Source organism: Protomyctophum bolini (assembly GCF_963924005.1).
Source record: "Protomyctophum bolini genome assembly, chromosome: 3".
NCBI lineage: Eukaryota > Metazoa > Chordata > Actinopteri > Myctophiformes > Myctophidae > Protomyctophum > Protomyctophum bolini.
The window spans coordinates 31,686,421-31,714,311 of record NC_137864.1 but is presented as its reverse complement, the minus strand read 5'-3'; the positions used below and the strand labels follow the sequence as shown (position 1 = coordinate 31,714,311).

At 40.9% G+C, this 27,891-nt stretch overlaps 1 protein-coding gene across 2 annotated transcripts; it reads right to left on the bottom strand.

The window, feature by feature from the left end:
- Positions 1-1,203: 1,203 nt before the first annotated feature.
- LOC308312897 (LITAF domain-containing protein-like) lies at positions 1,204-10,021 on the bottom strand. 2 transcript variants are annotated; one of them, XM_080759669.1, is made up of 5 exons: positions 9,917-10,021; positions 5,642-5,745; positions 4,528-4,575; positions 2,009-2,189; positions 1,204-1,759 (listed from the first exon to the last, which is right to left on the bottom strand). In XM_080759669.1, the coding sequence occupies exons 2-5, from the start codon at positions 5,730-5,732 to the stop codon at positions 1,654-1,656; spliced, it is 426 nt and encodes a 141-aa protein (XP_080615795.1). In that variant the 5' UTR covers positions 5,733-5,745; positions 9,917-10,021; the 3' UTR covers positions 1,204-1,653. The 2 variants fall into 2 exon arrangements, with proteins under 2 accessions (XP_080615795.1, XP_080615796.1); XM_080759670.1 differs by having other exon boundaries at positions 2,009-2,186.
- Between the last annotated feature and the right edge of the window lie 17,870 nt (positions 10,022-27,891).

Sequence of the window (27,891 nt, the reverse complement as noted above, 5' to 3'; positions counted from 1 at the left end):
GATATATCATTTCGACCGGTTGCACGTCATCCTTTATCAGTTGAAAATACATTTTGTGGCACATTTCTAGGAGAGGATTCAGGAACATGTGCGGGGGCTGGGTAATACTAATGACGAACTGGTGTGGGGGCAGGGTAATACTAATCACCAATTTAAAGTATTCCACTTCAGATGTCAGTGTAATCCACCATGTTACCCAACACCCCAGCTCACAGTAAACTCACCCAAGCTCTGCATAAACAAACACTTATATGACCAATACAACAGTAGAAATTTTAGAGGATTGTAAATCTAGCTGCTTTTGAATGCAAGATATTTACACTGTACATTTATATAACAAGTAGGCTACATACAGTACCATATAGGTATGGTCCGTCACCGTCAGTGAACAACTGACAGACTATAATTTCCTGTCATTACTGTGCAATTCCATCCTGCTACCCATAAAGCTTCCCTTTCAGCAGTTATGGACAATAATATAATTTTTTAAGTAATGTGTTGATGAATGTATTTTTTCCCTCTTTTAAAGGAGGTATATTACTGAGATCACTGAAGTGCAAAAATGCTCTGTTTGGTTAATCATTCTCTTGTTTGAGGATATTGATTTGAATAGCAGTTACAGTGGTCAGAGAAAAACTAACAAATCATAAAACCATAAAACTTTACTTTGTGTGTGTGTGTGTGTGTGTGTGACCGTGCGTGCATGTACAAACTTTTAACATTGCCTCATGGAAAGTACCCGATCAGGACAGGTGCTCTGCTCAATTCAACCGCAGAGACTATACTGATTAGCCAACAATGGATTTACTTGCATGGGGCGGGTGTATTTATCATAAAAAGAAAAGTTTCTGCACACTGTCAGACACTTGCCGATATTTGATTATATATATATAACAAAAAAGTAAATATAAAAAATACCCTTTTTAATATATGCTCTATTGCCCTACGCACCTGTCACTAGCCTTCTGAGGTTAGCCTTTTGCTAAAAAATAATAATAATCACACCTGTGTGAACCAAGTGGTGCAATTCCCCCCCCCCCCCCCCCCCTCATTACAGACACAGCACTACCCCTCTCTCTGTTTCTGGCTCCCCCTACTGGTATAAATACGTAACATACTCGTGCTCAAAGACACACACACACACACAGGTACACAGGTACACGGACAAAGCTGGATGTAGAAGTGGTTGCACCACTTAAAAAGGGTGCATTTATCATGCCATATTGATTTACTTGTACGGGGCGGGTGCACTTGTAAAGCTGTTCAAACATACTTAGTTGGGCAATGTTTGAGTATAGTCGAGTATGTCAGTTCCCAATTCCCCTTGTAAGCCCCCGCAAGTGCGCACACGCACACCATTTTGTGACAATAGCATCGTGGCGCATTGTGAGCTTAATAAACCTACTAGTTTCACTATTTTTTAAACATAAAAAAAAAGATTGTATGATAAGTTTGTTTGATATTATTAGAAGATACATACAGTGGATTAAAGAAAGTTGTAATTTTGTGAAACCTGTTTTTGGACAACATCCTTACAGACATGGTCTGTGTGAGCTTTGGCACACCTCCAAGTGTGTCATGGGCCCCACATTGGGAACCACTGGAGTGTGTTAAAGTTAAACAGGGATAGTTTAGCCGGGCTTCTCTCCTGCTTCACATCCGTTTATAGATGTGTATGACGGTGTTGCATTGAGGACAGGCATGTTCCACATCCTTGCAAGCGTCAACACAGAATGGGATGAAACAGCAAGGCCAGCATCTAAAAAAAAAAACAAGAGCATTGTTTGCTTTGGTTTAAGAAAGGCAGAAGACAAGATTAGATGACAAAAAAGGTAATAGACTAAGCAATATACTGTGTGTAAAAGGTAATAGACTAAGCAATATACTGTGTGTGTGTGTGTGTGTGTGTGTGTGTGTGTGTGTGTGTGTGTGTGTGTGTGTGTGTGTGTGTGTGTGTGGGCATGTGTCTTTGTGTGAGAGTTATTTTTGAGGGGACTACTACACTCACATAAAGATTCCAAGTACGCCACAGATCAGCCAGGTGAGCAGGCCATTTGTATGGGAGGTCCTTGTGACGACACTGGCCTGACAGTGGGGACACTTCACCTGTCCGGGAACATCATGCAGCTGTCCATATGGCTGTATCACTACAACCTGTGTAACCTGTTGTGTAACTACAGGGACTGCTGCTGTAGGAACAAGGACACACTAGTTACTACTACCGTCAGTGGTGGACATTAACAAAGTAGATTTAGTTTGTACTGTTTTTAAATAACATTCTTAGAATATCTGTTTTACTTTTGTATACGTAAAGACTTTCACTCCACAACATTTCAAAGACAAATAATTTTAATTCCACTACATTTCTAGGGAGTAGGCATTATGAAATTACCACTTATAAGCCCCATTTCTAATATAATGAAAGCACTCAATGCATCGCGATGTGACGCATTATTGTGAGCTAGTAGATCTTTTATTTATTTTATATTTGGGAGATGTCAAGAATTTCATACAGCAAATTAATTATAGAAAAATGTACTTTGTAAATTGTACGTGTATTGTACCATTTGTAAAGCAAGTACTTCAGTATTTTAACTCATAACTAATTTGACAGAGCAACTTTCACATGTTGAGTAATATTTGACCGGGAGTATCTGTATACTTTGGCTCAAGTAGCCTACTGGGGTTCAGTACTTTGTCCACCACTGTCTACCGTCGCTTAAAATCAATGCACCAGCTGGATTCATTAGGACATAACGTTATGTGACTCATGATTTTTGTGTGACATCCAGTATTCCATGTAACAATTCCATATACAATCCATTGTATAACTTCTTTTTTTTTTTTAGTTGTGGAGTGAGAATAAAATACAAATATAGATTCAAAGGAGAGACAGGGATACTGTGAAGTGAATGATACCACCTTGTTTTTCCTGCTAAGCAAGTGGTGTGGGTGGAGACAGGTGAAACTTGGATTGTTCATACATTGACTGAATGTAAACAGTGGCGTGGGTGGTGGGGGTGTTGAGGGGGTCTATGTCTCAATGTAAACAGTGGAGTGGGTGGTGGGGTGTTGAGGGGGCCTATGTCTCAATGTAAACAGTGGAGTGGGTGGTGGGGTGTTGAGGGGGCCTATGTCTCAATGTAAACAGTGGAGTGGGTGGTGGGGTGTTGAGGGGGCCTATGTCTCAATGTAAACAGTGGAGTGGGTGGTGGGGTGTTGAGGGGGCCTATGTCTCAATGTAAACAGTGGAGTGGGTGGTGGGGGTGTTGAGGGGGCCCATGTCTCAATGCAGCGGTTGCACAAAGACCTGCCCTGCAGCACTGTCTAATGCAATTTATTTGTGCGTGTATTTTTTGTTGAATTACTGATGACAAAGTAGTAAAAGTCAACAGTATGTATCCATAAAATAAGCAAGCAGCACGCTAGCAGTTCTTTCTTTCAATAATTTTATTATTATTATTTTCACAGTTATATTACCTGATCATCTTCTTAAATGCACTAGTTTAAGCTCGTCACATGAAACTCTATGCCGTCATATGCATACATCTGTCGCACGAATTATCAAAACATTAGAAAGTAGCCGGCGAATCCTTGTATGAGATTGTGAAAATATAATAATAAAATGATTGAAAGACAGAACTACTGTATTGTCTGCTAGCGTGCTGCTTGCTTAACTTATGGATATACATAGGCCTACTGTTGACTTTTTACTACTTTCATCAGTAATTCAACAAAAAAATACTTAGAACACGCACAAATAAATTGCATTAAACAGTGCTGCAGAGCAGGTCTTTGATGAATTGAAATATAGGCGTTGAGGGGTAGGGTTAATGCTCACCAGGATGTACAGGGTATTGTGTTGCCCCATATGGTCCAGGCTGTGGACCTGAGGAGACAATTTAACCAAGAAAGACATTTATTATTAATTATAGAATTACATGAAGAATTGTATGGGACATTGATAGTTCAATAGGTTACAGTACAAAGACAGCACAAAGACCTGCCCTGCAGCACTGTCTAATGCAATTTATTTGTGCGTGTATTTTTTGTTGAATTACTGATGACAAAGTAGTAAAAGTCAACAGTATGTATCCATAAAATAAGCAAGCAGCACGCTAGCAGTTCTTTCTTTCAATCATTTTATTATTATTATTTTCACAGTTATATTACCTGATCATCTTCTTAAATGCACTAGTTTAAGCTCGTCACATGAAACTCTATGCCGTCATATGCATACATCTGTCGCACGAATTATCAAAACATTAGAAAGTAGCCGGCGAATCCTTGTATGAGATTGTGAAAATATAATAATAAAATGATTGAAAGACAGAACTACTGTATTGTCTGCTAGCGTGCTTAACTTATGGATATACATAGGCCTACTGTTGACTTTTTACTACTTTCATCAGTAATTCAACAAAAAAATACTTAGAACACGCACAAATAAATTGCATTAAACAGTGCTGCAGAGCAGGTCTTTGATGAATTGAAATATAGGCGTTGAGGGGTAGGGTTAATGCTCACCAGGATGTACAGGATATTGTGTTGCCCCATATGGTCCAGGCTGTGGACCTGAGGAGACAATTTAACCAAGAAAGACATTTATTATTAATTATAGAATTACATGAAGAATTGTATGGGACATTGATAGTTCAATAGGTTACAGTATATTTGAATAAGTAGGGTTTAATGCAGGGTGTGTTTTGTTTTTAAAGGTAGAGTAGGTGATTTCACTTAATTCAAATATCACTTATTTTTTTGTTTTGTTGTGATAATCCTCTCTACTATAGAGTGTGCTGACCATATAAGGAGTTCCTCCCTGTCCCCAGTTAACCCCTGGGGGTCAAAAAACCTTAGGTTTCGTTTTTGACTCTCTATCCTGATTGGACGAAGGCTTAGGTCCCACAGCCAAAAACGAAACCTAAGGTTTGAGTGAAATCACTTACTCTACCTTTAACATGATGCTGCATGTATGTATTAGGGGCAGAAGAAGAATTTTCACAAACCAGCAATTTTCATTGGCTCATAAAAGCTTTTCACTTAAAAAAAAAAAAGTACTACGATTCTTTTGTCTGTATAGGTCCAAAGTTCACGTGTAGACGTTTGTGCATTTTGATCATAGACTGTAAAAAGATTTTGATCAAAGATCCTGGGAGGAGATACAACTGTTTTTCATATAATTCAAAATGGCGGGTGATCTAAAGGTCAAGGTCAAAAGTCAGAACACGAAAGTTGTTCGGCATGAGGAGACACATGTGTATCAAAGTGTCATTGCCAACGGTCAAACAGTTCATGAGCTATGCACGTTCAAAGTTTGCATTTTCAATTGAGTGCTATAGCACCACCCTTTGACCAAAGGTCATGGGCTTTGCATAGTCACCGTTTGGCATGGCCCGGGCCTCTACCAGATTCCTGCATTTCACGAAAACCGACTGCACGGTTCAGCCAGAACTGCTATTTTTGGCAGAAGAAGAAGGAGAAGAAGTAGGAAAAAAACCCACAAAAACAATAAGTGACCAAAATCACTTTGTGACTTCTTGGTCCCTTAAAAAACACAAAAACAATAAGTGACAAGTCACTTTGTGACTTCTTCTTGGTCCCTTAAAAAAGGCACTCATGCATGTCTCTGTTCAGTCACCTGGGTACATAGGCGGGGGAGGATAGACAGCTTCATTGAGGTTCAGAGGGGGTCCAGGGTAGGGAGGTGCCGCGATATCTCCCTTTTCCATTCTGCAGGTCAGTCTGAGGACGGAGGACAGAGAGAGTAAAGACTATAGAATTGAGAGACTTACTCACAAGTCACAACAAGCCATGATAAGATAAGATAATATTGTCCAACATGTGGAAATCTTCCTTTGACGTCATTTGTTGGTTAAAACAGATCACAATAAATGAATAACAGTAAAACACAACATGCACACTACAGACAACAACTAGAAATGCATTCCGTCGAGCTGCTAACTTGCGCCTTGCACATAAGTAGACCATGTATGGCCTACTTGTGCGCAAGCAGAGTGCACTATGACGTGCGCTCACCATTGGCATCACGCTTAAAAAATGTATGAATAGGATATATTGTAATGACGACATAATGACGTTGCCAGAGATGCTAGTCCCTGATTGGGCTACGGTCTTAAACAAGAGAGGACACAGACATACCCCGACAGACATACACATGTACCTGTCACGGTGAGACAAAGGGTAGGACCCAAATGCAGGACAAGAGCAAGTTCAATTAACTGATTAATTAAATTAAACAAGGTGAGGCTTACAACAAAAGTTAGCAGTATAGCTGCATTCAGAAAAAAAACAGGAACGCCCAAAATGCTAAACTCTTCAAAAGCATAAAGCCTTCAACAGAAAGTCCAAAATTCAAACCTTTCAAAAGGCACCACGTAGCAAGTCCAAAACTCAAACCTTCGGTGTGCAACGCTAGGAACAACAAGAGCTCAGGGACAACAGTGTATGTTCTGACAGTGTGTTCGTGGAATGAGTCCAGTCTTATAGGGAGCAGGGTGATTGCAGAAGTGTTCTCAGGTGTGGAATGGGCATGGCACTGTTGGGCTGAAGAGGGGGTGGAAACAGGTGTGTGACAATGACTGAGAGAGGGAATGGAGAGTGGGAGTGGCTGACGTGGAGACATGGTCTGTAGAGCAGACCATGACAGTACCCAGCCGATCTCAGTACTTGTGCGCTCTGCTTGCGCACAAGTAATAACGGGCAGTGTTTAGTATTTAGCAAACTTATTGCATTTGGTTTGAAAACCTTTTTGTAAATGTTCTTCTTGGTTGCTGCAGTGGCCTTATCTTGCCTGGGGCAGTTATGCATTTCTTTAAAGAGAAAATTAACAGGATCAGACGCAATTTGTTCAGTTTTTTTGGTTACCTGGATTTTATATATGCATCCCAGTTGTTCCTGCTCTTTCCAATTGCTTTTATGGCCATCTATCTATAAATGCACCACCTGAATGTCTGTACGCATGTACATCTGTAATGCACGTAACTCAAGAACCCTTCGCCCCACGACTTCAAATTCGACACACACGTTCCACACCCCCAGCAAGGCCGGCCGGCTGTAGCCTGGCCCACTAGGGTGGGCAGGACGAATATATGGGGGGGCATCCATGCAAGCACCGCATAGTGTAATAATCTCCCGAAATGCATAGAAAACTATGCTATCATCTCAGATTATCTATCTGGGCCACCAGTGTCTATGTGCACGCCACTTCCTGTTGGTTAACAGCACTTGACAAACAGTGTTCAGATGCGTTCAATTTCTCAAAAAATGCCCACCCAATCAGAACTGCTAAATGGTACTGATATTTTGTGGTATGTTTTATATTGGCTACAAATAAATATTCTCCATAACTTTTGATTGGGTGGGCAGGACACACCGTCACACACATTTAGGTGGGGTCTGCACACTGGCCTGTTCTGACATCAGAACACTCCATATTTGAGCATGCCTGACACAAAGACAGATACTTTAATCTCCATATATGGGCATAAAAGGGACACAGACAGATGGGTGGAACGGGTACTCTAACACGGGTACAACGGGTATTGCATAGCCGGGTGGGGAAAGGGCCCCTGCCCAGACTCCATATATGGAGCTGGCCTGTTATGACATCACAAATATGGGGGGCATGGATCTCCAACTGCCAGTAGTATCTAGTGTAATTCTCAATAGTCTATTGATATATTTATTCAGAGCCCGCATAAGAGTAACCTTAGAATGTTCACCAGTAAGACGCGCAAACGCGGGAAGCGAACGCAGCTCGTACATATTTGGGTTTTGGACGTATAGCTGCTTTGGGGACTCCTTATATGGTTATGGCTGAGTCATGGTGACACAAATCACTCAGCTCCATATATGGGCACAAAAGCGGGACAGACAGACAGACAGACAGACAGACAGACAGACAGACAGACAGACAGACAGACAGACAGACAGACATGATCTGCTAGGTCTCATAGTAAGTGCTCACTGTGTTCGCAATCACTGCGTTCGCAATAATGCTACTATAGAGCATTGTTTAGTTGTAACCGAGTTTTGGGGAATGTGTTTCCCAGCTAGCAGGTTTGGTGACATAGCACTCTTTGACAGTCTCAGCATATCACTAGAAGTCGTTCCTGGAACTTAAGCGGTCATAGGGAAGGGTGGGGGATTCCAATGTGCACACTGTTGAGTTACAGTAGCTTGAGGTTGTGGTGGATGATTTTAGCTTGAGTAATAAGCCACTTATCACACACACTCCTGCTGCCCTAGGGATCATTTGTCTCACTATTGCCTAATATAATCTATAACGTCATAAAACACATTGGGTTTCAGGGTTTGATTATGAGGTTATAAACCAGTAAGACGCGCAAACGCGGGAAGCGAACGCAGCTCGTACATATTTGGGTTTTGGACGTGTAGCTGCTTTGGGGACTCCTTATATGGTTATGGCGGAGTCATGGTGACGTAATCACTCAGCTCCATATATGGGCACAAAAGCGGGACAGACAGACAGACAGACAGACAGACACACAGACAGACAGACACACACACACACACACACACAGACATGATCTGCTAGGTCTCATAGTAAGTGCTCACTGAATTCGCAATTAGGCAAAGGTGAGAGAAATGTGCAGTTATGTTGCCTGAGTGGTGTATGTTCAAATCAAGATCATCAAATCAAGCTAAAAAATCACACCCGTGTGAAATGAGTGGTGCAACTCCATGTGGGGGTCCCCTGAAGTTCCAGACCCACAGGATCACGGCCAGGGTGCCTGGCCGATTCCGGCGAGCCGCCCCACGTCCGAAACGGCAGAGAAATGACAGCGTTACCGTGTGGGGCTCACTGTACTGTACTGTACTGTACTGTACTGTACTGTACTGTACTGTACTGTACTGTACTGTACTGTACTGTACTGTACTGTACTGTACTGTACTGTACTGTACTGTACTGTTTTCGTGCTCATACCCACCCACCCAGCTACCCAGCCAGCTACCCAGCCAGCCACACACATAGCTCCGTAAGGGAATGGTTGCACCACTCCAAAAACAAAGAGTGAGACAAGAGGAATGTTATGTTGCCTATCAAGTTAGCTATTCAAATCAAGATAATCAAGTCAAGCTAAAAAGGTCTGGTCTGCTGTGTTTGTACGAGGAAATAAAACATAAGCACTGTACTATATGTGGGTGTTATGTAGCTTGCAAGGTATGTGTATGTGGGTGTACCACATAAATTGATAAAGCTCTCACGTCATTTAGGGTGAGAGGTTTGCAGTAGCAGATTGACAGCCATATATGCTGTACCACAGACAATCCTATGCATGCAAACTGAGAAGAATCTGCTACGCTAACATACAGTACTACACACAAAGACTCACACACAGCACAAACACAAACTCACTTGTTCTCTGGGTAGCATTGAACTCATTCAAGATTGTCAATTTACACAGCAACTAGCAAGTACACGTAAATAAAACTGAGAGAGATTCACACATATTACATTCATTATTTCCACACATATTCACATATTCACTTGTGGGTGCAGGTGCATATGTATCAAATGTACAAACATATACACTCCCGCACATAACAATATTGTTACAGGCTCTTTGTTCATATTACATTTCATTATGAGGTTCTTGGAAAAGAGGCAACAACAAAAAGACAGTGTAAAATGTTTGAATATCATTGGATAATCGACTATACATTTACTGCTCCATTTGCAAATGCATTAACACATTTGAGTATATAAGTATACTCAAATGATACTATTAGCTACCACTACCAGGTGTTAAAGGTGGTGAAAGTATTTAAATTATTACTTACTTATTTTCCCATGCTTCTTCCCTTGCCTTGTCTGTCCCTATTTTATCCCAACAAATAAAGCCTGAAGTTTAATTAAGATTATACTTACTTTCTTAAGATAGTTTGGAACAGTCCTGCTGTGTCCTGTTTGAGAATCACTGACCGAGAGATAAAAAGTCTGTTGCAGTCTGAGGTAGTGTGCTTGGTGGAGACTCCAGTGTCACCTTTACGGTATTAGTATACTGTAGCTCAATGGGAAGGAGGGGCAAAGTCAGGGCGTGACAAAGCTGTCAACGTGTCATCATTACTGTATGTTGCATAAATAACGAAACTCAGGACCTACACTAATCATTTACAGGACAAATATTTAGTTGAGCAATTTAAATGCATTACAACAGCATAGCATATTAATATGTGCAGAAAGGACATGGTTTCCTTTTGCTATGAGGAAAGACAAACAAATGAAACACTGTCTTTCTGAGTGGAGTTTACTAATTATGTTGTTTGGGGGTTTTGTCTTCCTCACAAAATCGGACGGCATACAATTCAGGCCAATTGAATGCATGTGATCAAATAGCTAGCAACAGAAAAATTATTAACATTTTAAAACATTATTATTTACATTTTGCACTGGATGCCATGACGACACATTGAGGTTATGCCTGATGACGTGGTCCTCCCATTAGCAAATTTTAATATATAGGATAATACTTTACACAATAATCACAATAATCAGCTGAACATTACACTATAGTATTAGTATACTAAGCTATATGCACTACTTGCTTAAATGTGAACAATTATTCAAGTATGGAATGGAACATTGGAAGTGGAACATATGGAATGTCAACAAGTAGGCTATCCATTAGATACTGCAGTAGAATTTTATTTTTTATATTTTAAAATGATTCAGCAGTAAGTTCCTCTTACTAAGTTCCTCTTCCTCTTTATGTTTTTCACTTCTCATGAGAGTGGAAGCCAGCAAGGTGACAGGTTATAACTATGTTGCACTTCATAACAGACAGTTACAGAGATCTCCATATATGCATGGGAAACAGACAGGGACACAGACAGGCAGATTACAACGGGTCCCATATGGGAATATAATGATGATGATCATGGATCTCCATATAACAGGGACACAGACAGTTCAGACAGACAGATACAAAGATATCCATGTATAGTTATAAAAGGGACACAGACCCTGGCGGTACTACAGGTACTCTGACAACGGGTACAACGGGTATTGATTGCATATCTAGGTGGGGCATGAATTCCAAACTTACAATGCTGAATAGCATATTCATTACCAACCATGCACCCACAATGTATTTCAAATTGTGTATTATTTAAGTGTTGAAGTAACAAGAAACATTTATCCATTATTAACCAACAATGTATATTTGATATTGGTATAAGTAATGTGACTGATGAGACATGGGTTATTATGAGTTGATGTCACATTAGCTTGTATAGAATTAACAGGCGTCGTTATTTGGTGCATATGCTAATGGTCAATGCTTGTGTGCAATTGCTCCAGCCACTGAGGAGAAGCAGACAGAACAGGTTTTGGTGACAGGTTTTGGTGACAGAGGTTTGATGTAGATTGTGTTTAGGATGTTAGGACAAATGTGTGGTGGGAATTTCACTTCATGGGTGTTGTAGTACAATTAGAGTAATACACAACAAATCAAAATATACCCAATGGGTTTTTTATCGCTTTATTCAATAATTATGTGTATAGACAGAAATAACAAATCATCAATCATAATCACAGTTTGTAGCTTTGTACAATAGTATTCCATTCATCTTTTGTCTGTCTCACTTTTAGCAAACTATCTTAAAAATTGATTGTTTTCATGAATCTTGGAGGGAATTATTGGTAAGCTGTCCTAAAGACATGATTCATGTTTGGGTTGAAAAGGTCAAAGGTCATTAGTCAATCTCAGGGTCAAAGTGATGTAATTGGTCATATCTTACAAACGAGAGGGGAAATGTTCTAATAAGCTGCGTAGCAGTTAGGTGTGTTTAAAGCAGTAAAAGGCAACAAGTCGCTAGCAAATTGATAATGGCAGCTTCACCCGTATTGCAACACAGGATTGTATTTGTTTTGCTCTTCTTATTATACAACTTCTAGCAGTATGAGAAACTCGGCCTAAGTCCAACAGCATTGAAAGAATGTATTTCCTAGCCTACCGGTATTTAATAAATAAATAAATACAGACATGTTTACGAGTCCTGCTAGCTTGTTAAAGTAAATCCCACTGAGGACAACAATTATTATAATTATTTGAAAACTTTAGTTACCAGTTACTTACTGTAGATTTTGATTATTATTACAAAACATACATTAATTACTTCAGCCCTATATACATTTCGGCCATTTGGAAATAACCAATCTACAAGCATACATTGTGAGCTTGTAGATATTTGTAGATATTTTCAATAATATTGTACATTTGATAACCTTAAATAGGACATTTTGCACAATTTTACTTTTACTTTTGGTACTTTAAGTACATTTTTATACCAATACTTTTGTACTTTTACTCAAGTACATTTTGAATTCCAGACTTCTACTTGTAACAGAGTATTTCTATATTACAGTATTGATACTTTCATTTAAGTAACAAATGTGAATACGTTTTCCACCACTGCATATTGGGCGGCTTGTGGAAAGGACGTTTCTGGATCCAGTCCAGTGCCGGATCACCGATAGTCAAAGGTCAAGAAAACACTGACTGTCAGCTGGGTAGAAAACAGCGGAGTTTGAGGACCAATTCTGCTTGTTTTGCTTGGTTAGACTGAGCTCTGCTCTCATTGAGCTATTTTACTGCCTGTTATTATATGAATGGGGGAGAACTCTTGCAGCCTATAGCTATAAGTAGAACAAATTACACGTATACGGTGCTGTATGTACATGTCTCTGTTGGGGAATTATTTTCACCTCCAAAGGTGTACAGAAATTATACAGGGGCAAGGATCTATTACAGTGCCTTTCCCCCAACTGGTTGGTTGGTCGGTCCCCCATCACCACCACCACCACCACCAAACCACGCACGCACGCACGCACGCACACACACACACACACACACACACACACACACACACACACACACACACACACACACACACACACACACACACACACACACACACACATATATATATAAGCTAAACAGTGACAGTGACATCTAATATGTGTGTAATTAAAGTTGCCTCTAACAAGGAAATTATATCAGAGGAAAGCTGTTGGACTATTTGATTACTGTCGGAGAGATAAGAAAGTCCACTGTCTGTGAGTGACAGTAATTTGACAAACATGGCATCCATGATCCACCCCCTTAACTTCTCGATGGGTTTAAGGGCGGCTGCCTGCCAGACAGACACGCACGTTTAAAAACAAGCGAAAACAGCAGTAGGCCTAGTTTCGCTGGCCGTTCATTCAAAGCTGTCAAAGTATCAGAAATAACGAAGCAAAGTTGGGAGACGGTCTTGAGCTGAACATGAACTAACAAAGTTCCGATCGGAGTACGATGCCGCAAGAGTTATTTTAAAAGTTGACCCCCTGCATTGACCCCCGGACGGTCAAACTTGGAGATCATAGACAAAATAATTCTCCAGAGGGTTTTATTATTATTATTATTATTTTTTTTGTTTGTTACACAGACAAAACGCGCGTGTGTGTGTGTGTGTGTGTGTGTGTGTGTGTGTGTGTGTGTGTGTGTGTGTGTACTTTTTGATTTGTATTTGGCCTGCGTTTGTTTGGTCAAACAACAGCCTATATTATGTGATCCTACTGTTGATGCCAATAGCATCCATCCATCCAACCATTCAAACCATTATGGGTGGGCCAGTAAGAACCATTCAAAGTAAACTATTATGGGTGGGCCAGTAAGCACCATTCAAACCATTATGGGTGGGCCAGTAAGAACCATCCATTCAAAGAATGCTTCTTGCACACATAAAGACCCCCAGGAAAGTGTTCTAAATCCTCTAAACGTCATTAACATATATTATTTTGCAAAAAGGGTGAAGTGTCCCTTTAATGATGTAACCAATTGTTGGTGACAGCTATATGGGTCACGTGGTGTTGCGTGCTACTAGCCTACGTCACTCATAGTAAAGTCAGCTGTTCGCAAGGCGGCATTTCATGAATGGAAGGAGAGAGGGGGTGAACGGGGAAGGTCCAACTTCGTTGACCGCAATCGCTTTCATTAGCCTATGCTGTGATTCACTGTGGTATTTGTTCTAAGTTTAATAAAATATAACAAAAGCAGTACCCTGGCCTGGAGCAGTGATTCTCATGCAGACAACGACTAAAGCAGCGAGCGAGTCTGACAGCTAAAACGTTTCCCCGCTTTAGCCTCTCGGCGAGACGCCATACACCAATGTTGACTTGTCATCTGACAGCAGAGTTCAACACTGTTACATTCATATGACATAATGTTTGTTACCTTATTATTAACCCTAGAACACTAAACATATTTTTTATACACCATCACCAAACACGCGGGTATATTTTACCCAATATAAAATATTCCATAAAAAAATATTTCTCATCAAAATATATTGCAGTACAGCAATACGTGGCAACTGGAGCTTTACTCTTCTTTAATATTTCGTCATGCCTTTTTACTATAAGCCATAATATATACCATGAAAAGTTGAATCATACACTTCAATGCAGCCAATTCAGTTTTACTGTCATGAAATGAATGAATGAATAAATACATAAATACATTGTGTTTGTGTGTGCGCGCGCGCGTGCGTTTGTGCGTGCATGCGGGGAGGGGGGGTTTCCTTGAGCTGCGGTGCACGGGACGCTCTCAGGTCGCTCACGCCACCCTTTGGTGTAACCACACGCCAACACCACCACGCTGCTAGAGTGTTTGTTGCTACAATATGCCGTTTGTTTTAATGAATAACTCGTAACATAACATTTAATTGACATGGACAGCGAGTAGGCCGTCTGTGTTGTTTTTACCAGGCTGGAGAAAAACAACAAAAAAATCTTCTACAACAAGAAGCTGTGGAAACTTAAGTCCTCAGTTCTGCGGTCTATCAAAATCAGGTGGGTCGAGTGTTTGCAGGTGTTGGCTTGGGCTACGCTACTGTTTAGCTTATTTAGCTCAGGGTTTTCAAGGTCCATTAGCCTATTTATTCTGCTTTTGAGCCACGGACCACCATTTGATGACATATAGCCCTATATCAGACCCATTTGAGCCACGGACCACCATTTGATGACATTTAGCCCTATATCAGACCCATTTGAGCCACGGACCACCGTTTGATGACATTTAGCCCTATATCAGACCCACTTGAGCCACGGACCACCATTTGATGACATTTAGCCATCAGAATTCAGACCCATTTGAGCCACGGACCACCGTTTGATGACATTTGTAAGTGCTGTTATTGAAGTGTTTGCTTTGGAATAGCTGGGATACAACAGCTCATGGTGGTCATACGTTTATAAAGAATAATTCATAGTAATTTCACGATGTAGGCCTACAATAAATATGTGGTTCATAATTGATTTAATTGAAGGTTAAAATGTAAAACATGTGATGATAACTTTCTGAGGCAGAGCCAGGTTCTCTGTCTGTCAGTTCAGTAGCAACACTGGACGATGGTTGACTGATTGATGCGTGATTGCCTGCCATTGCACACAGGTGGTGCAATAAGCCGTGTCTCTCTCATTCAGACTCTGGTCTGCACAAGGAAGCAGTAGGCTACGCGTGCAGCAGTGTAGTGCGTTTGCGCTGCTAAAGTTATAAGAACATTAAGTCAAAGAGACATTTCAAAGGACTCTAAGCAACTCGGATGCAGGGGCCTTTTCCGCGACAGGCCGCCGGCCAACGAGGTATATTGTTGTGTTTGGATTGGTGTTTGTTGCGTTTTTGTTTGATGGACGCGCTCGCCTGCGCATCGCGCATTTTCTACATTTGTTGTTTGTTTGGTCAATGTTTGTATCGTGACGCGCTTCGCTGGTTGTTTGTGTTGTGTGTTTATTGTTTTTTTTGTGTGGGCATGGTTAACCAGGCATGGAACAGCTGGGATGAGAAGAATGCCCAATAAATGCCCGTTCATAAAGAACCGCCTGTGTCGTCAATGTTGTTGAGAAGAGCTACATTTAGCCTCTCAGACCCATTTGAGCCACGGAACCACCGTTTGATGAGATCATGAGAATTACTCGGATCCAAAACTATATAGGCTATTAGAATGTTTTGTTGTGTCGGATAAAATTGATTGAAGTAACAGTTTTGCAGCATGGCTACATTTCACATGAAAGCACAACTCAATACAAGGACTGTTACTGTGGACAGCATTACACTTGTTTACAATAGGGTCCACCATTTTCAATTCACCAGAACATTTAGACTAGAGACTAACAAATATACACTTCTATAAAATATTTTGTCCACAATTCCATCCATTCTGTATTGATGTTGGTACCACCTATTAGGAGAGATGACAGGCAAACGTTGATCAAAAGGACAATCATTCATTTACAACTACATCTGGGATCCAAATATTATCCTTCTACCTCCACTACATTTATTTGAAAACATTTGTTACTAGTTACTTTGCAGATTTTTTTAAATATTTATTACAAAACATGCATTAACCACTTCAGTCCTGTATACATGTATACAAAAGTAGCCGATCTACAAGCTCACATTTGAAAACTTGTAATGGGACATTCTGTAGAATTACTATACTTTCTACTTTTGGTACTTTATGTAAATTTTTAAAACCAAATATTTTGTACATTTACAATTCTGGACTATTTTTTCACCCAATGTTCATGTTTTTTAGGTCATTAGAGAAAGTAAAAGATGAGCATACATTTTCTTTCATTTGCTGCTTTCTTTAGTTTTAGCGATTTTACCTATTTTTGACATGGGCGGGGGCCATTCGAACATGGGGCTAAATATGTTATAGCGATTTGTTTTCCTACACTATAGTGAAGTCCTACTAGACCCCATACAATTACATCTGGCCACAAAAGATCACGGGATCTGTTGAATGTCAAGGGTGAGGTGACAAACTGACATATTGAGCCTATGACACACAGTATGGCATCCCCCCCCAGTATCCTCCTTCACATTCAGTTGATCCCGTGATATTCTGAGGCCAGATGCCATTTCCAGGGGTCTAGTAGGACTATAGTAAATATTATTAAAGAAATCATCATAACATTTTCTAGCCCCATGTTCGAATTTAAAACGAAAGAAAGCAGCAAATTAAAATGAACAAATTAACACTCATCTTTTACTTTCTCTAATCAGAGCCTAAAACATGAACCTTGGTTGAAAACAACTAAAGTTGTCCTTCAAGTCAGAAATGAGAGTATTTATTCCAACACTGCTTATGAATACCTTTAAATAGTATTCATCCTTGCATTGCTGTTAGAAAGATTGTATTTTTTTCTTTAGCTACAGCATTGCTGTGGTAATACCTTGCACTGCGAGCTGTTGTGAGCTTGTAGATCGGCTATTTTCAACTTGTCATAGCACACCTGGTCAGGCTCTGCCAGTGGGCCCAATCAGCCCCCGGCCTCACCTGTGCAATTTCCAGCCTCTGCCTCAGCCAATTGATTGCCATGGCAACCCCACACTTGCCAATTGATTACTTAACCAGTCCACTTTTTCCAGTCAGTTTGCACTCTTCAGGCACAGACAGACAGATACAGTAGAGACCTCCATATACAGTAAGGGCACAAAAGGGACCCGTTAAAACGGGTGCTATGACAAGTTGACAACGGGTATTATTAGGTTCCCTAGTTGCATCGTTCTCAAGTAGGCCGATGGGCACGTACAGGTGTAGTCATTTCTAACACTTGTTTTTTGTTGTTTTTTTGTTTATTTATTTATAGGCATTATTTATTAAGGAAAATTATGCCGGCTGTCCTTGATGTCTGGAATGCTCCTTGGGAACGGCAGGGGAGTGACCTCCGAACGCCGGGGATAGGGTCGAGATGCCTGGGGGGTCTCCTCGCCCGGTCAACGATAGTGGGCGCGCTATGTTGTCTGGAATCCCCATGCAAATGTACCGCTCAAGCTGGTACATTGAGGTACATTAGGCCTGTCACAAGTATTAATAAATTATTTAAATTGCAAAAACAAATACATGAATTGTGAAAGTAGCAGATCTATGAGATCAAAACAGTTTTGAGCTCCTAGATCTGCTACTTCCACTACTTTCTAACATGGGAGCGATTATGACTATTATCCCAAAAGTATTGCGATTATCACAAATACTTGGTGATGGGCCTAAGGGTGTGTGTGTGTGTGTGTGTGTGTGTGTGTGTGTGTGTGTGTGTGGGGGGGGGTTGTCTGTGTCTGTGTGTGCGTGCATGTGTTTGCCGTGTGTGTGTTGAATCTGTTTTTGATTGGCCCGACGCGACGTGTAATCTACGAGCATGTTGAATTTGGGGCCCGACGTTGACAACATTGAATCTACGAGCTGGACGACGCTGGATCTACGTCAGTTATAGTGTAGTTCTCCCCGGGGTATGGGTTGAATCTGGGATAATCAGGCATAATGGGCAGGCGGGTCGTGCAGGAACTGGGTTGTGCAGGAACCGGGTCGTACCCAGCGGTCCCTCGTGCGACCCCCGTCCATTGTGCTCTGCTACCCGGCCTCCCTTACCAAGGTCTTTAGTCTAGTTTTCTCTCTTCTCTAGTTTCAGATTTCATCTCTTCACATCTCTTCAAAGTACCAACTGTTGAATATCTTGTTTCCTTCCCAAGGTTGTTTCCTTCCCGCCAGGTTGGCCAAATGTTTTCCCTATCCTGTACTTTCCTTCCCGCCAGGTTGGCCAAATGTTGTAGTTTCTGTTTGATTAACCCCCTTTTGTAGTACTTTCCACGTGGCAAACGTTGAATTTGTGTCACTTTTCTAGTGACATAAATTAACATATGAATTACCGTAGTGCAGCTCCGTACCGTATTACCCTATAGCTATTAGGACGTTGTGGTGGTGTGGATGTTAATGCACGCGTGCATGCGTGTATAGGAGAGTGTGTGCGTGTGTTTCATTCAATGAAACAATTGACGAATTTCATTTCTTCAAGCCAATCTATGAATTTCATTTAATTTCCCATCATTCATTGGACTCCCATCATGGCAAGGTAACTATTACCTTTACTATATGGATTAAGGGCATCTGCTAAATGCCTAAATTGTACATTGTTGATTAAATAATATTAAATATATACACACACAGCAAGGTCTGTATATATTTATAATATTTTATCAACAATGTACAATTTAAGCATTTAACAGAGGCCCGTAATCCAGAACAATTTACAGTAAGCAAGAACAACAACCTGCTAATAATGAGCATTTTTCTTTTGTTTTGTTCTCTTTCTTTCTCTCAGGGTTACAGAAGCTATATATTAAGTGACAGATCACATACTACAACAGATGATGCTACATATCTTGACTCCTAACCACTATTGCTAATGACAGTCATGCTACTTGGACTGCTCATAAAGTGTGTGCTGTTTTAACTGTTTTATTCTTATTTTTCTTTTACATTTTTCTGCCTGTAGCACTTTGAGATTTGCTTCAAATGTAAAGTGCGTTATAAATAAAAAATATATTATTATTATGTGTTCTTGTGCTGTGTTCCCCACTCTCGGCCTGCACCTTGTCGTGGTGAGTGGGCTTTAAACCAAGACAGGCCTTTTTTTTTTTTCTCTTTTTTTTTTGTGTCTTTCGCCTTTTTTTTTCTTTTTTATGAAGGGATAGAAAGTAGGCTGACAGGAAATGGGGATCGTTAACCCAGTAACGGTACGGTTCACCTTTAACGACATGCGACACATAATGTACAGTACAGTACAGTACGGTTCACCTTTAACGTCATGCGACACATAATGTACAGTACAGTACAGTACTGTTCACCTATAACGACATGCGACGCATTATGTACAGTACAGTACAGTACTGTTCACCTATAACGACATGCGACACATAATGTACAGTACAGTACAGTACTGTTCACCTATAACGACATGCGACACATAATGTACAGTACAGTACTGTTCACCTATAACGACATGCGACACATAATGTACAGTACAGTACAGTACTGTTCACCTATAACGACATGCGACGCATTATGTACAGTACAGTACAGTACAGTACTGTTCACCTATAACGACATGCGACACATAATGTACAGTACAGTACAGTACTGTTCACCTATAACGACATGCGACACATAATGTACAGTACAGTACAGTACAGTACTGTTCACCTATAACGACATGCGACGCATTATGTACAGTACAGTACGGTTCACCTTTAATGACATGCGACACATAATGTACAGTACAGTACAGTACGGTTCACCTTTAACGACATGCGACACATAATGTACAGTACAGTAAATTACAGTTCACCTTTATAGACATGCGACACATAATGTACAGTACAGTAAATTACAGTTCACCTTTATAGACATGCGACACATAATGTACAGTACAGTACAGTTCACCTTTAACGACATGCGACATAATGTACAGTACAGTACGGTTCACCTTTAACGACATGCGACGCATAATGTACAGTACAGTACAGTACGGTTCACCTTTAACGACATGCGACACATAATGTACAGTACAGTACGGTTCACCTTTAACGACATTCGACACATAATGTACAGTACAGTACGGTTCACCTATAACGACATGTGACACATAATGTACAGTACAGTACGGCTCACCTATAACGACATGCGACACATAATGTACAGTACTGTACGACTGTTTCCTGTCTCCTTTTACTGTTACTGTCGATCAGTGTTCCTCGCGGGCGCGGCGGTGGCCGGCGGGTCCGAGGTGTCCTCCTACCCATGAGGTCACCTCAAACTTCTTGTGCCTAAATTATTTGACCTTCATTGCCATCCCTTATGGGAAGCAGCGTAGTCAGACAATTTCCCTGGCTGGATGTGGCTGCCGAGCGTTTGGACTTCGGTCCTCGCCCGCCTGTGCCGCATACAACCATTTAAACCGTCTCGGTGGGTCGTGTATGTCCCTCGGTATCCTTCGGAATCCCTGTGGTTCCGCATTTGTGGTGTCGCAGTGCCTAGGCACTTCGTCCCCTTGAATTCAGATTGGAATTGTCCTTCGGAATCCTTGTGATTCCGCTTTTGGGGTTCGCAGCGCCTCTGAGCTTCGTCCCCCTGATTTCAGATGTAGAGTGATTCCCCCCCGTCCGGTCCATTTTGGGTCGGAGCCGGCTCTGCGCCAGGGTACCGCATACATTGCGGTCGCAACTGTGATTGCATTCTAAATGGATACATTGCGGTCGCAACTGTGATTGCATTATAAATAGATACATGCTTTAATACATAATGTACAGTACAGTACAGTACAGCTCACCTATAACGACATGCAACACATAATGTACAGTACAGTGTGGGTGATATAGCCTACAACCAGCAAACCCCTTCGTACAGTATACAATTCTTTCATGGACCTTCGAGCACGGATCACCCTGCCATCAGAGATGGACCGGAGTCACCCTCCCTGGGGGCCATGGCTGCTAGGGGGGCCTGGGGGCCATGACTGCTGCTGGGGGAGTGGGGGCCATGGCTGCTGGGGAGAGGTACAGATTTGGCTCCCTGCCTCTCCTCCTCAGAACAGCGTGGGGGAGAGGTACAGATTTGGCTCCCTGCCTCTCCTCCTCAGAACAGCGTGGGGGAGAGGTACAGATTTGGCTCCCTGCCTCTCCCCGGCCTGTGGACCTGGCAGACTGGTGAGTTGGAATTTATTTATTTAGTTATAGTGTTACAATGCTATTACAAATTGTAATAGCATATTATATTAATATTGTAATTTACAATATTACAATGTATTGCAGTGTTTCAATGTCATTAGCCTTACACTGTTATGGTTACTACAATAATGTTAAAACCTTTCCTTTCCTTAATCCAGTTACCCTGGGTAAACATAGTACCTTTCCTATCCTTTACCACTCACTTCAGACGGTTCTGATGTTTTTCTTTTTAATATATATCCTTTTTCTTGTTTATTTCTAAAGGAGAATGATGCCTGGTGCTCTTGTCTGGAACCCTCCTCAGAACAGCGTGGGGGAGAGGTAAAGATTTGGCTCCCTGCCTCTCCTCCTCAGAACAGCGTGGGGGAGAGGTACAGATTTGGCTCCCTGCCTCTCCTCCTCAGAACAGCGTGGGGGAGAGGTACAGATTTGGCTCCCTGCCTCTCCTCCTCAGAACAGCGTGGGGGAGAGGTACAGATTTGGCTCCCTGCCTCTCCTCCTCAGAACAGCGTGGGGGAGAGGTACAGATTTGGCTACCTGCCTCTCCTCCTCAGAACAGCGTGGGGGAGAGGTACAGATTTGGCTCCCTGCCTCTCCCCGGCCTGTGGACCTGGCAGACTGGTGAGTTGGAATTTATTTATTTAGTTACATAGTGTTACAATGCTATTACAAATTGTAATAGCATATTATATTAATATTGTAATTTTCAAAATTACAATGTATTGCAGTGTTTCAATGTCATTAGCCTTACACTGATATGGTTACTACAATAATGTTAAAATGTTACAATGTTAAAAACCGTTTGAGGGAATTTGAGTAGGTTTTGGTCATCCGTTAACATTTTGAGGCATTTGCACTTGAGTTTTTCCCCAATATTTTTAACTTCTACGAACCACTACATCTCGGATCCAAATATTATACTTTTACCTCCACTGCATTTATTTGAAAACATTAGTTACTAGTTACTTTACAGATTATTTTTTATATTTATTACAAAATATAAATAGAAGCAAAGATTTTAGTTAAATGTTCGCTCTGAAAGATTTGCGCCACATTTTCAGGATCTTTCAAAAATAGCAGATCTACAACCTCACATTTGAAAACTTGTAAAGGGACATTTTGCAGAATGACTACTTTCTACTTTTGGTACTTTATGTACATTTTTAAAACTAATACTGTTGTACTTTTGTTGAAGTACATTTTAAATTCTGGACTTTTACAGAAACAGTATTTCTATACAGCACTATTGATACTTTTACTTAAAGGACAACGTTAGATTCATGTTTTAGGTTATTAGAGAAAGTAAAATATGAGCACATTTTCTTTCATTTGCTGCTTTCTTTCGTTTTAGCGATTTTTACCCATTTTTGAAATGGGGGGGGGGGGGGCATTCCAACATGGGGCTAAATATGTTTATTTCTATTTATTTTTTACAAAATGCTATTATTTTTTTTTTTGCTATAGTCCTACTAGACCCCAGGAAATTACATCTGGCCACAAAAGAACACAGGATCTGTTGAATGTGAACAGTATCCTCCTACACATTCAGTTGATCCCGTGATCTTCTGTGGCCAGATGTCATTTCCTGTGGTCTAGTAGGACTATAGTAAATAATATTAAAGAAATTGCCATAACATTTTGTAAAATAAATGTATTTAGCCCCATGTTCGAATGCCCCCACCCCCCTGTCAAAACTTGCTAAAATCGTTAAAACGAAAGAAAGCAGCAAATGAAAATAAACCAATAAACACTCATCTTTTGCTTTCTCTAATAACAACCTAAAACATGAACCTTGGTTGAAAAAAACTAAAGTTGTCCTCAGAAATGAGAATTCCAACACTGCTTATACTTTTTAATAGTATTCATCATTGCTGTTAGAAATATTGTATTTTTCAGCATTGCAGTGGCAATACCTTGAACTGCGAGCTGTTATTTTCAAAATCTTTGCCTTTCTGATGTAATTACCAATTTGGCTAATGTTTGATAATCTTTGGTATAGTTGGTTGCTTTAGACGCAGCAATGGTCTTTTTCGTTTATTTGTATTTGTCATTTCAGAGATTTAAAATAATAATAAATGTAGTGGAGTAAAAGCATAATATTTGCCTCTGAGATGTAGTGGAGTAGCAATTAGGGGTCGGTGGAAAACACGGTTGTCCAGCAACGCCACAAAAGGCTCTCGTCAGGCTCTGCCAGTGGACCTAATGAGCCCAAGTCCCTCACCTGTGCAATTGCCAGTCTCTGCCTCAGCCAATTGATTGCCACGGCAACCCCACAGCTGCTAATTGATTACTTAACCACTTGTCACAGTCAGTTTGCACTCTTCAGGCACAGACAGACGGATACAGTAGAGACCTCCATATACAGTATGGGCACAAAAGGGACCCGTTAAAACGGGTGCTATGACAAGTTGACAACGGGTATTATCAGGTTCCCTAGTTGCATCGTTCTCAAGTAGGCCGATGGGCACGTACAGGTGTAGTCATTTCTAACACTTGTTTTTAACACCTTTTTTGTGTTTATTTATTTATAGGCATTATTTATTAAGGAAAATTATGCCGGCTGCCCTTGATGTCTGGAATGCTCCTTGGGAACGCCAGGGGAGTGACCTCCGAACGCCGGGGATAGGGTCGAGATGCCTGGGGGGTCTCCCCGCCCGGTCAACGATAGTGGGCGCGCTATGTTGTCTGGAATCCCCATGCAAATGTACCGCACAAGCTGGTACATTGAGGTACATTAGGCCCGTCACAAGTATTCATAAATGATTTAAATTACAATAAAACATACATGAATAGTGAAAGTATCAGATCTACGAGATCAAAACAGTTTTGAGCTCCTAGATCTGCCACTTCCACTACTTTTTAACATGGGAACGATTTTGACTATTATCCCAAAAGTATTGCAATTATCACAAATACTTATGTAGTAATTGTGATGGGCCTAAGGGTGTGTATGTGTGTGTGTGTGTGGGGGGGGGCGCTGAAGGACTTCAGCGCTCCCCCCCCTGTGTCTGTGTGAGCGAGCGCGCATGTGTGTGCCGTGTGTTTGTTGAAGCTGTGTGAGTTTTCCCTAACTTGTTGTTTCCTTCCCGCCAGGTTGTCCAAATGTTGTAGTTTCTGTTTGATTAACCTCTTTTCGTAGTACTTTCCAGGTGGCAAACGTTGAATTTGTGTCACTCTTCTAGTGACATAAATTAACAGATATTAATTAGTGCAGCTCCGTACCGTATTACCCTACATGGCTATAAGGACGTTGTGGTGGTGTGGATGTTAATGCACGTGTGTGTGCGTGCGTGTGTGTTTGTGTTTCATTCAATAAAACAATTGACGAATTTCATTTCTTCAAGACAATCTAAGAATTTCATTTAATTTCCCATCATTCCTTGGAGTCCCATCATGGCAAGGTAACTATATTACCTATACTATTTGGATTAAGGGCATCTGCTAAATGCCTAAATTGTACATTGTTGATTAAATAATATTAAATATATACACACACACACACACACAGCAAGGTGTTTGTATGTTTATTTTTTATTTTATCAACAATGTACAATTTACAATTTAGGCATTTAACAGATGCCTTTAATCCAGAACAATTTACAGTAAGCAAGAACAACAACTAGCTAATAATGAGCATCTGTCTCTTTCTTTCACACGTCACCACTACATCTGGGACCCAGAAGAAAGCATCACAGGAGGAAGGTCTGCCACACCGACAACTGGCCTTGCTGAACACACTGTGTACTGGGGTTGGTATTACGACATGCGACACATAATGTACAGTACTGTTCACCTATAACGACATGCGACACATAATGTACAGTACAGTACAGTACTGTTCACCTATAACGACATGCGACACATAATGTACAGTACAGTACTGTTCACCTATAACGACATGCGACGCATTATGTACAGTACAGTACAGTACTGTTCACCTATAACGACATGAGACGCATTATGTACAGTACAGTACAGTACTGTTCACCTATAACGACATGCGACGCATTATGTACAGTACAGCACTGTTCACCTATAACGACATGCGACACATAATGTACAGTACAGTACTGTTCACCTATAACGACATGCGACGCATTATGTACAGTACAGTACAGTACTGTTCACCTATAACGACATGCGACACATAATGTACAGTACAGTACAGTACTGTTCACCTATAACGACATGCGACTCATTATGTACAGTACAGTACAGTACTGTTCACCTATAACGACATGTGACACATAATGTACAGTACAGTACAGTACTGTTCACCTATAACGACATGCGACGCATTATGTACTTTACAGTACAGTACTGTTCACCTATAACGACATGCGACACATAATGTACAGTACAGTACAGTACTGTTCACCTATAACGACATGCGACACATAATGTACAGTACAGTACAGTACTGTTCACCTATAACGACATGCGACGCATTATGTACAGTACAGTACAGTACAGTACTGTTCACCTATAACGACATGCGACACATAATGTACAGTACAGTACAGTACTGTTCACCTATAACGACATGCGACGCATTATGTACAGTACAGTACAGTACTGTTCACCTATAACGACATGCGACACATAATGTACAGTACAGTACTGTTCACCTATAACGACATGCGACGCATTATGTACAGTACAGTACAGTACTGTTCACCTATAACGACATGCGACGCATTATGTACAGTACAGCACTGTTCACCTATAACGACATGCGACACATAATGTACAGTACAGTACTGTTCACCTATAACGACATGCGACGCATTATGTACAGTACAGTACTGTTCACCTATAACGACATGCGACACATAATGTACAGTACAGTACTGTTCACCTATAACGACATGCGACGCATTATGTACAGTACAGTACTGTTCACCTATAACGACATGCTACACATAAGTACAGTACAGTACAGTACTGTTCACCTATAACGACATGCGACGCATTATGTACAGTACAGTACAGTACTGTTCACCTATAACGACATGCGACGCATTATGTACAGTACAGTACTGTTCACCTATAACGACATGCGACGCATTATGTACAGTACAGTACAGTACTGTTCACCTATAACGACATGCGACGCATTATGTACAGTACAGTACTGTTCACCTATAACGACATGCGACACTTAATGTACAGTACAGTACAGTACTGTTCACCTATAACGACATGCGACGCATTATGTACAGTACAGTACAGTACTGTTCACCTATAACGACATGCGACGCATTATGTACAGTACAGTACAGTACTGTTCACCTATAACGACATGCGACACATAATGTACAGTACAGTACAGTACTGTTCACCTATAACGACATGCGACGCATTATGTACAGTACTGTTCACCTATAACGACATGCGACGCATTATGTACAGTACAGTACAGTACTGTTCACCTATAACGACATGCGACGCATTATGTACAGTACAGTACTGTTCACCTATAACGACATGCGACGCATTATGTACAGTACAGTACAGTACTGTTCACCTATAACGACATGCGACGCATTATGTACAGTACAGTACAGTAATGTACTGTTCACCTATAACGACATGCGACACATAATGTACAGTACAGTACTGTTCACCTATAACGACATGCGACACATAATGTACAGTACAGTACAGTACTGTTAACCTATAACGACATGGGACGCATTATGTACAGTACAGTACAGTACTGTTCACCTATAACGACATGCGACGCATTATGTACAGTACAGCACTGTTCACCTATAACGACATGCGACACATTATGTACAGTACAGTACTGTTCACCTATAACGACATGCGACTCATTATGTACAGTACAGTACTGTTCACCTATAACGACATGCGACGCATTATGTACAGTACAGTACTGTTCACCTATAACGACATGCGACGCATTATGTACAGTACAGTACTGTTCACCTATAACGAAATGCGACGCATTATGTACAGTACAGTACAGTACTGTTCACCTATAACGACATGCGACACATAATGTACAGTACAGTACAGTACTGTTCACCTATAACGACATGCGACACATAATGTACAGTACAGTACAGTACTGTTCACCTATAACGACATGCGACGCATTATGTACAGTACAGTACAGTACTGTTCACCTATAACAACATGCGACACATAATGTACAGTACAGTACTGTTCACCTATAACGACATGCGACGCATTATGTACAGTACAGTACAGTACTGTTCACCTATAACGACATGCGACACATAATGTACAGTACAGTACAGTACTG

Excerpts from the sequence above, each read along its gene's own strand:
- LOC308312897 (XM_080759669.1), bottom strand. The coding sequence starts at position 5,732 with ATGGAAAAGGGAGATATCGCGGCACCTCCCTACCCTGGACCCCCTCTG. Across the intron at positions 4,576-5,641 it reads TCCCCCGCCTATGTACCCAG|GTCCACAGCCTGGACCATAT; the intron begins GTGACTGAACAG and ends TTGTCTCCTCAG. Across the intron at positions 1,760-2,008 it reads GGCGTACTTGGAATCTTTAT|ATGCTGGCCTTGCTGTTTCA; the intron begins GTGAGTGTAGTA and ends TTTTTTTTTTAG.